The sequence below is a fragment of the Aedes albopictus genome, chromosome 3 (genome assembly GCF_035046485.1).
Source record: "Aedes albopictus strain Foshan chromosome 3, AalbF5, whole genome shotgun sequence".
In the NCBI taxonomy this organism is placed as follows: domain Eukaryota; kingdom Metazoa; phylum Arthropoda; class Insecta; order Diptera; family Culicidae; genus Aedes; species Aedes albopictus.
In genome coordinates, this window is record NC_085138.1 from 288,804,822 (window position 1) to 288,815,463 (window position 10,642).

Genomic DNA, 10,642 nt, shown 5'->3' on the forward strand with positions numbered 1-10,642 from the left:
AGGAATTCCCGGTAGGAATCCCGAAGGAATTCCCGGTAGGAATCCCGAAGGAATTCCCGGTAGGAATCCCGAAGGAATTCCCGGTAGGAACCCCGAAGGAATTCCCGGTAGGAATCCCGAAGGAATTCCCGGTAGGAATCCCGAAGGAATTCCCGGTAGGAATCCCGAAGGAATTCCCGGTAGGAATCCCGAAGGAATTCCCGGTAGGAATCCCGAAGGAATTCCCGGTAGGAATCCCGAAGGAATTCCCGGTAGGAATCCCGAAGGAATTCCCGGTAGGAATCCCGAAGGAATTCCCGGTAGGAATCCCGAAGGAATTCCCGGTAGGAATCCCGAAGGAATTCCCGGTAGGAATCCCGAAGGAATTCCCGGTAGGAATCCCGAAGGAATTCCCGGTAGGAATCCCGAAGGAATTCCCGGTAGGAATCCCGAAGGAATTCCCGGTAGGAATCCCGAAGGAATTCCCGGTAGGAATCCCGAAGGAATTCCCGGTAGGAATCCCGAAGGAATTCCCGGTAGGAATCCCGAAGAAATTCCCGGTAGGAATCCCGACTGAATTCCCGGTAGGAATCCCGAAGGAATTCCCGGTAGGAATCCCGAAGGAATTCCCGGTAGGAATCCCGAAGGAATTCCCGGTAGGAATCCCGAAGGAATTCCCGGTAGGAATCCCGAAGGAATTCCCGGTAGGAATCCCGAAGGAATTCCCGGTAGGAATCCCGAAGGAATTCCCGGTAGGAATCCCGAAGGAATTCCCGGTAGGAATCCCGAAGGAATTCCCGGTAGGAATCCCGAAGGAATTCCCGGTAGGAATCCCGAAGGAATTCCCGGTAGGAATCCCGAAGGAATTCCCGGTAGGAATCCCGAAGGAATTCCCGGTAGGAATCCCGAAGGAATTCCCGGTAGGAATCCCGAAGGAATTCCCGGTAGGAATCCCGAAGGAATTCCCGGTAGGAATCCCGAAGGAATTCCCGGTAGGAATCCCGAAGGAATTCCCGGTAGGAATCCCGAAGGAATTCCCGGTAGGAATCCCGAAGGAATTCCCGGTAGGAATCCCGAAGGAATTCCCGGTAGGAATCCCGAAGGAATTCCCGGTAGGAATCCCGAAGGAATTCCCGGTAGGAATCCCGAAGGAATTCCCGGTAGGAATCCCGAAGGAATTCCCGGTAGGAATCCCGAAGGAATTCCCGGTAGGAATCCCGAAGGAATTCCCGGTAGGAATCCCGAAGGAATTCCCGGTAGGAATCCCGAAGGAATTCATGGTAGGAATCCCGAAGGAATTCCCGGTAGGAATCCCGAAGAAATTCCCAGTAGGAATCGCGAAGGAATTCCCGGTAGGAATCCCGAAGGAATTCCCGGTAGGAATCCCGAAGGAATTCCCGGTAGGAATCCCGAAGGAATTCCCGGTAGGAATCCCGAAGGAATTCCCGGTTGGAATCCCGAAGGAATTCCCGGTTGGAATCCCGAAGGAATTCCCGGTTGGAATCCCGAAGGAATTCCCGGTAGGAATCCCGAAGGAATTCCCGGTAGGAATCCCGAAGGAATTCCCGGTAGGAATCCCGAAGGAATTCCCGGTAGGAATCCCGAAGGAATTCCCGGTAGGAATCCCGAAGGAATTCCCGGTAGGAATCCCGAAGGAATTCCCGGTAGGAATCCCGAAGGAATTCCCGGTAGGAATCCCGAAGGAATTCCCGGTAGGAATCCCGAAGGAATTCCCGGTAGGAATCCCGAAGGAATTCCCGGTAGGAATCCCGAAGGAATTCCCGGTAGGAATCCCGAAGGAATTCCCGGTAGGAATCCCGAAGGAATTCCCGGTAGGAATCCCGAAGGAATTCCCGGTAGGAATCCCGAAGGAATTCCCGGTAGGAATCCCGAAGGAATTCCCGGTAGGAATCCCGAAGGAATTCCCGGTAGGAATCCCGAAGGAATTCCCGGTAGGAATCCCGAAGGAATTCCCGGTAGGAATCCCGAAGGAATTCCCGGTAGGAATCCCGAAGGAATTCCCGGTAGGAATCCCGAAGGAATTCCCGGTAGGAATCCCAAAGGAATTCCCGGTAGGAATCCCGAAGGAATTCATGGTAGGAATCCCGAAGGAATTCCCGGTAGGAATCCCGAAAGAATTCCCGGTAGGAATTCCGAAGGAATTCCCGGTAGGAATCCCGAAGGAATTCCCGGTAGGAATCCCGAAAGAATTCCCGGTAGGAATCCCGAAGGAATTCCCGGTAGGAATCCCGAAGGAATTCCCGGTAGGAATCCCGAAGGAATTCCCGGTAGGAATCCCGAAGGAATTCCCGGTAGGAATCCCGAAGGAATTCCCGGTAGGAATCCCGAAGGAATTTCCGGTAGGAATCCCGAAGGAATTCCCGGTAGGAATCCCGAAGGAATTCCCGGTAGGAATCCCGAAGGAATTCCCGGTAGGAATCCCGAAGGAATTCCCGGTAGGAATCCCGAAGGAATTCCCGGTAGGAATCCCGAAGGAATTCCCGGTAGGAATCCCGAAGGAATTCCCGGTAGGAATCCCGAAGGAATTCCCGGTAGGAATCCCGAAGGAATTCCCGGTAGGAATCCCGAGGGAATTCCCGGTAGGAATCCCGAAGGAATTCCTGGTAGGAATCCCGAAGGAATTTCTGGTAGGAATCCCGAAGGAATTCCTGGTAGGAATCCCGAAGGAATTCCTGGTAGGAATCCCGAAGGAATTCCCAATAGGAATCCCGAAGGAATTCCCAATAGGAATCCCGAAGGAATTCCCGGTATGAATCCCGAAGGAATTCCTTCGGGATTCCTACCCGATTCCTGGTAGCATCCCGAAGAAATTCCTAGAGGAATCCTGAAGAAATTCCTGGAGGAATCCCGAAGGAATTCCTGGAGGAATCCCAAAAGAATTCCTGGAGGAATCCCGAAGAAATTCCTGGAGGAATCTCGAAGGAATTCCTGGAGGAATCCCGAAGGAATTTCTGAAGGAATCCCGAAGGAATTCCTAGAGGAATCCCCGAAGGAATTTCTGGAGAATTCCCCGGACGAACTTACATAGGAATCCCCGAAGGAGATGGATCTCTTGGAAAAATCATAGAACTATACCTAAACTTTTGTAGAATGCCTGATAGGAAAGGACTCCTGAAGGAATCTCGGAAGGAACTCCTGGAGGAATCCCGAAAGAAATTCTTTGAAGAAATTCCGGAAGGAACATGCAGTGAAATTTCCGAAGGAGAATTCACGAAAAGAACTCCTGGAGGAACTCAAAAAGGAAGTCCCGAAGGAATTCCTAGAGGAATCCCAGAAGGAACTCCTGGAAGAATCTTGGAAGAGAATCCTGAAGGGATTCCGAAAGGAACTTCTGAATGAATCCTTGAAAGAACTCCTAAAGGAAACCCTGAAGGAACTCCTTAAAGAATCCCGGAAGGAAGTCCTGAAAGAATTCCGAAAGGAACTCCTGGATAATTCCCGGAAGGAAATCCCGATGGAATCCTGGAAGGAGCTTTTAGAGAAATCCCGGGATGAACATGAAGAGGAATTCCCGAAGCATTTCTTGGAGAAAACACAGAAAGAACTCCTGGAGAAATCCAAAAAGTGGCTCCTAAAAGAATCCCGGAAGGAGCTTGTGGAAGAATCCCTAAAGGAACTTCTGAAGGAAACCTGGAAGAAATTCCTGAAGGAATTCCGGAAGGAACTCCTACAGAAAGCTCTAAAAGAACTGCTGGAGGAATCCCGGAAAGAACTTCTGATGAAACTCCGGAAGGAACTCTTGAAAAAATCATGGAAAGAACTCCTGGAGGTATCCTGGAAGAAGCTCCCAGAAGAGTCCTGGAAGGAACTCTTAAAGAAATCCCGGAAGAAACATGCTGAGGCATTTCCGATGGATCTCTTGGAGAAATCAAGGAAAGAACAACCGGGGAAACCCAAGAAGGTATTCCTGAAGGAGTCCCAGAATGAACTGCTGAAGGAATCCTGGAAGGAACTACGGGAAGAATTCAAGAAGAAGCCAACGTTTTGTTTCGCCAGAGCCAGAGCCTGAGCCAGAGCCTGAGCCAGAGCCAGAGCCAGCACGGAAAAACGGAACTACCTATTTTTTTGAGTTTTTTTTAACGTAAAATTGAGTATTTCGCTTAAAGTGCCCAGTTGGGTAGAAATTGATGTGTTCAAGTAGGTCGTTTTGACCCATCGGATGGGTAATGTAAGAGTAACCTAGCAGTGGGTAAAAAAATACTTATACATTATTGGTGGGAAAATATGAAAAATATTTCATTTATTTTATGAACACGTTTGAGCAAAGAAATATGTTTTTCATTCATATCGTTTGTTTCAAATAAATAAAAATAGTAAGGGGATTCACTAAACAGTGTAAACTGATTAAACTGATTGAACGTCGCGATCACCAAGGCAATCTTTGATTATTTCATTCGCAAAATCATGAAACATTTCAAATAAGCAGAAAATCATGGCTTACGTAGCAATTTAATCTGTTTAGTGAGTACCCCTAGTATTTTTTCTTATATTAGTCAACCAGAGTCAACCTAATAGTGGCCAACTGATTGAAACGAAGCAAAATATATTCCAAGTCCCTTTTTACCCAGTGTTGGCTATAAGCGGTATAGTTGGCGTTGGGTGAAAATTTTGAGCAGTGCCTGTTTGCTGCATCTCGGCCATCTCAGTCATTTTGATTCAAGACGCCGCCATTGCTGGAAGCAAATTTTCATTTTGCACAAAATCAGTTTTCGAAAATTTTTGTAAAAAAAGATTCACTTTGAAGGTGAATATTTCTTAAAGTTTGTTTATAGAAGTTTACTAAGTTATATAAAAAACCACATTGAATTGTCTTTGGGCGCGGCACCAGCTCTCCGTCATTCACGTTTCACATTCGATCGCTGCTGCTACTGCGTAATCCTGTCCGGCGTTCCAAGTTCCCGCTTCACCCTCATTTTTGCCGCCGTCGTTCCTAAAAGTAAGTTATATTGTTGTTCAATTTGTTAAATTAATAACGTTATTAAAAAAAAAACAATACGCTTCTTAGGCCACTCTGTTCGTCACCGCTGCCCGTGTTTGGACGCTGCTGCACAAACTCGCTTCCGATAGTCCGGTGTCCCGTGTAGTGTGATCCAGATTTCACTCGACCGCTGTGCTTCGTTACTGACCGTCCGATGTTTCCGGTTCGTTCCTGCTTGTTCACCGTCGACATTGCTGCTGCTGTGCTCAACGGTATGTATATTTTTTTGCAAAATTATAAGCAACATTGTATTAAAATTAAGAAAAAAAACCGTTTTAGGTCTGTTCGTCATTCGTGTTTTGATCGCTGCTGGATCTGATCGTCCAGTGTCCGTGTTTTGATCGTTGTCGCTGTGCTGCTGCTGCTCCCGCTCTAGTCCGTCGGATGTTCTTGCTCGCCGCTGTTATCGAGCTTGATCCGGTTGTTCCGTGTCGTCCGGTATCCGTGTTTTGATCGTTGTCACTGGTGCTGCTGTTGCTGCCGAGCTTGATCCGGTTTTTCCGTGTCGTGCGGTGTCCGTGTTTTGATCGTTGTGCTGTGCTGCTGCTGCTCCCGCTCTAGACCGTCGGATGTTCTTGCTCGCCGCTGTTATCGAGCTTGATCCGGGTTGTTTCGTGTCGTTGGCCGCTGCTGCTAACACTCTTCTGGCGTTCAATTTAATGAAACCGTCGCCAACGTTTAGCTGATCCTGTTGCTGATACGGATCCGCGTTCCTGTTCTACTTCGGCTAATCATATCGTAAGTAAAAATAGTTAAAACCCTGAACCGAGAGGGGTGACGAATCTTGAGAAAAACAGGTGATTATTTGTTTCTTCAACCCTTTGGAGCCAGATTGTGACCGCAACCTCGTTGGTCTCGAACACGTCTGTTATGGTCGGTTTGAACGCCTGGTTCATTTATGCCCAGTCCGGCTCCCGAAGAGTTAAGATGTATAACAGATTTTCGCAATGGAAAATAGATTTTCCATACGTTTAAACTGCAGTGCTGTTACAGATGTCGCGATTTATCTTTTGAGTCGCGGATTTGATAGGAAGGAAGGATCTTGTATCCACAATAAATATCTGATGTCTTGGCCTTGACCTCGCCCCGCTAACTACGTCATAAGCTGGCACGTATAATTTCTATTAAAGTTATAGAATCTCTAGATTCCCTTGAGGTATTCCTTGCAAAAGTCCTTGTAGGAATCTCTATGAAATTCTTATTTAAAATAATTTGTTTTTTTTTTGTTTACGCCTTTTAGGTCAGGAAGATATTGAGGACGCGCTACAACCCCGATCCCCGTTTGCTAAAATATGTAACGCAGTGAGCCTACCACCTATCACCGTAACCATGGAGCGCCTGGAGAAAAAGTTGGATAATGGAAGTATAAATAAGTTGAAAGGTTAGTGCTTACAAATTCATTGTTTTATTCTTGATATTATATCCCTTTTGGGCTAGACACTGTTTTTAATGTTATTGGCATAAGGAGGTTTTTAATTTGATGTACATATTTTTAATTTTCGGTAGTTTTGTTCTTTTTCTCATGAGAGGTTATTTGAAACCTATTGAACTCAAACTTGACCTCAAATCCTTTCTAACCAAGCTAAATTATATGGCCATATTGGGAATTTTCACACCTCATCTACAAAGCTAAATTTTAAAAATCGATTTTCTTTTAAAACTCTTAATCAATATTTGGAGTATTGAATGGTTTGCATGAAAGCAAAAAGAACGGAATCAATCGGTGCTGTAATCGCTTGTTTTCGAATAGGATAACTTCTGGAGCGTGAAATTATAATTATGGCAATCAGACCCTATGAACTAATTGTTCTTCTGATTAGAACTTTTCGCTAAACCTACACTACAAATTCTGGTAAAATATGGAAATCTGTACATTCTTACTTTGTCAACGTTGCGTATTTATTCTGTTTTTATAAGATTAATGCTATTAAGAGAGCCGCGGCCCATATAGCCGCGGCGGTAAACGCACGGGTATTCAGCATGACCATGCTGAGGGTGACGGGTTCGATTCCCGGTCGGTCCAGGATCTTTTCGTAAAGGAAATTTCTTTGACTTCCTTGGGCATAGAGTATCTTCGTGCCTGCCACACGATATACACATGCAAAATGGTCATTGGCAGAGGAAGCTCTCAGTTAATAACTGTGGAAGTGCTCATAGAACACTAAGCTGAGAAGCAGGCTTTGTCCCAGTGAGGACGTTACGCCAAGAAGAGGAGAAGAGGAGAGGAGCTATTAAGAGAATATCAATAACAGAACAAAAATCAATAACCAAAGTTATGCCCTTATGATATTAAAATTCCTACAGGTGTTTCTTTGGGAACTAGTTCAGGAGTTTCCTCAGAAATTCATCTTATACTCCAACAAGTGATCTCTCCTGACGTTCTGTAGGGATCGCTGCGGGAGTTTCATCAAGAGAATTCCTTCTAGCATTCCTCCCAGAATTTCTTCAAGAATCCCTTCTCAAACTCTTTCGGGGATTCATTTTGGAATTACTTCAGGATACTTAATGTAAAATTTTCAGAGGTTCTTACAAGTGTTCTTCACAGGATTGCTTCAGAAGTTCTTTCGGTGATCTCTCCAGATGATCGTTCATATGGAATTGGCATCCCTATCCCACCAATGCAATGTTTTCGTAGCCAACATAACTGTAGCTCAAGCGTGAGGCTTAAGCTGACAACCTATCTTTTAACATAGCAGCATAATTTTAATGCTGGGTAAGAAAACAATAAGATCATAACAGTCCCCTGTTCGTTCAGGGATCACCCTAATAGCTCCTGGAGGCTTCAGGGATGCCTCCAGGTGTTCATTAGGAGTTCTTTTAAAAGGTACCTGAGCTTTTTCCTCCTGAATTTCTTCATGAATTCCTAAGTTCCTTCAAAAATCTCTCCAGGAGTTCCTTCAGAGATTCTTATAGGAAAATCCAAGGATACCTCCAGGAGAATTCAGGGATTTCTCCTGAAGTTTATTCAGGGATATATGAGTTCCTTCAAAGATTCCTTCAGGATATCCTTAGGGAATGCCTCGAGAAGTTTTTTTTTAGAAGTTCTTCCACGGATTGCTACTGGGGTTCTTCAGATTGTAAATTGAGATTTTTCTAGCAGAACTCACGGATGCCTACAGTAGTTACATCAGAAATTTCTGCAGAAGCTCATTCAGGCTTCTTTATATCCGTATTCCGCATTTACAATGATTTTCAATTACAATGCAGTAACACATTCACAATGATTTCCATAGAAAAAGCTAGCTACTGGACCTACCAGATGGTGCAGAATGTCGAAAGCAAAAATGGAAATATTGGTAAAGGCTGTTTAAGTTTGAATAGTCATGTTTTAATAGAATACACTATGTCATTTTCAATTATTGGGAAATCCCGGGAGTTTCGGAAAAATATCCCGGGATTTGGGATTTTTTAGATCCCGCGAGTTTTCCACAAACATGCTAAACGACCGTTATGGACTTATGCTTTCCTTTCTATTTATACTTACAGACCATACAGGCGTTCGATAGAATTCTGCAAAGGTCTGCAGGAGATGGCCTCAAAATGCTCCTACTCGCGGGATTACTGTTCGATGAAAGCGTGTGGCATGACGTGGAAGATGGTATGTAATGTAAATGCACTTCTATTGCATTTAATTCGGGACTTTTATCATATGAGGGGGTAAGAAGCAAAGAGGTGTAAGTGACCCAATTTTCATCGATTTATTGTAATTTTTTTGAACATCGTAAAAATAATCCTTAAAAAGTTTCTAAAAACTTGAAATCTGATTTTTTTATATGCTCAGCTCAAAATCGACAAAATGGCCGCTTACACCCCTTTGAATCTGGGCTCCTCATATGTTATGTATAAATGATGATTTTAAACCAGGGGTGTGGGGGAGCGACACTAGTTTTTCCATGTCGAAATTGCACAGAGAAACAGAAAACAACGGTAAATTCCGTTTTTTTTTGGTTTTTGTTGTTTTTTTTAAATATGTCGGCTTTGGGAAAACTAGTATCGCCCCCCACAGTTTTAAACGATACTAAAATTGACATTTCCACTAATTACTTTTTTCTCTTTAATTTCCAGAATATCTTCGAGGTGCCTTGCGTATCATGAAAAAACTTTCGAATAGAGGGATTAAAAGAACAAACGAAATGGAGAACATGGCAACTGACGAAGTTTTGGCCATGCCGTTGATTCAGTGGGTCAACTTTAATGGTCCTGAAGTTGGCTTTGTCGAACTGCTGGCGGTTAAAGAATTAATTGAAAGACAGCCGCTACAACCTCATATTCTATGCGTAGCTGATTGGTATAAGAAAGGAAACTTGTACGTCATTGTTGAAAACTATGTCATACCCTGCGGATTGTCAAGCTTGCGAGCCGTTGAGGTGCTCTTTAAATGCCTCACTGTGTTTGGTGTTGATCCACCTGTGCTGCTGCGGAAGTTGGACGACATGGTTGCCATTAACGCATACAGGACGAGAGAAACGAGCAAAAGAACAACTGTGAACAATTTGAGTTTCAGGTACCAGGAGTTCTTGAAGACATCAGCGGAAAAAGAGAGTCATTGAACAGTTCTGATAAATTGATCAAAAATTTGTTTTTACAATGGTTTTAACACCGTTTTTTATCTTGTTATTTTATTTGCTATTTTTATTTAAGCTAAAAAGGGCTTTGTTTTACAATGAAATCAGGTAGGATCTGTATACCATGCATACTGTACAAGATACTGTATTATATGTTATCAGATAGAAACTGCATACCAATAAAGCATAATGTAATGGTTCGTTTACAGATTGCAAGTGGTGTTTAACACTAAAAAAATGCTTATTTGTTAATTTTTGATACACTCATTGCACAATTATGGGTCACAATTAGTCACTTTCCACTTTAATAGATAAATACTAATTAATTGCAAGCTTTTGTTAGCCATTATCATTTTTCGTTGATGAGTTGATTTGTTTTGTGTCACTATACGTAGCGCACACGGGCTTATACGTCAAAACATACATATTTTCAGTAATTTTTTGTTCGGCATAAAACCATCTGTCAAAGTAACGCTTCGATTGTGAACATTAGAACGTGCGTGCGCTGCTTTCGTTAGCTCTGTAAAGGCGAGTTTTAGTGATTTTCAAGTGCGAAATGGTATCGTCACCAGAACAAAAGCATAATTTACGTTCTAAATGTAAAAATTCATGTGACTGCAGCTAATTAAAGCTTATTTCAGGCAAAATTTAAATGACTCATTATTGTGACAAGGAACACCGAAAATCACACAATTCGACACCAACATTTCAAAAGGGCGTAACTGCTTTTGGAATCATCACCTTCTTTTAAAGCTGTGGATCATGTGTTATGATTTCCATGTTTTTCACAACAGGTACCAGATGGGAAAAACTCTCCTCTTTCCGACAACCACGGTGGTTTGAGTGTAAGGGAGGCAGTACGACCTACAGCTTTGAAAGAAGGTATTGCTTCCAAATGCAGTTACGCCCTTTTGAAATGTAGGTGCCGAATTATGGGTCACTTTTTGTGCAGCATAATATTGACAGTTCTGCGTACATGGGCATTGCATACTTTTAGGCGTTTATCAGTGGTTGTGTTGGAGATTTTGTCCCAATTTGAATAAATTGATTCCAAATCGTGAAAACGCGCTTCGTTAAGAGGTTTGAGACCAGTTTTAGA

At 43.6% G+C, this 10,642-nt stretch overlaps 1 protein-coding gene and 1 long non-coding RNA gene across 2 annotated transcripts; both read left to right on the forward strand.

The window, feature by feature from the left end:
* The first annotated feature begins 4,478 nt into the window (after positions 1 to 4,478).
* Positions 4,479 to 6,212, forward strand: LOC134291321 (uncharacterized). Its single transcript, XR_009999029.1, has 3 exons — positions 4,479 to 4,936; positions 5,006 to 5,190; positions 5,258 to 6,212. It is a non-coding gene; the product is annotated as an uncharacterized LOC134291321 (long non-coding RNA).
* A 2,164-nt stretch (positions 6,213 to 8,376) lies between these two features.
* On the forward strand, positions 8,377 to 9,774 carry LOC109416446 (uncharacterized). Its single transcript, XM_062858912.1, has 2 exons — positions 8,377 to 8,576; positions 9,044 to 9,774. Exons 1-2 carry the CDS (start codon positions 8,429 to 8,431, stop codon positions 9,526 to 9,528), a joined length of 633 nt encoding a protein of 210 aa, XP_062714896.1. The 5' UTR covers positions 8,377 to 8,428; the 3' UTR covers positions 9,529 to 9,774.
* The last annotated feature ends 868 nt before the right edge of the window (positions 9,775 to 10,642 follow it).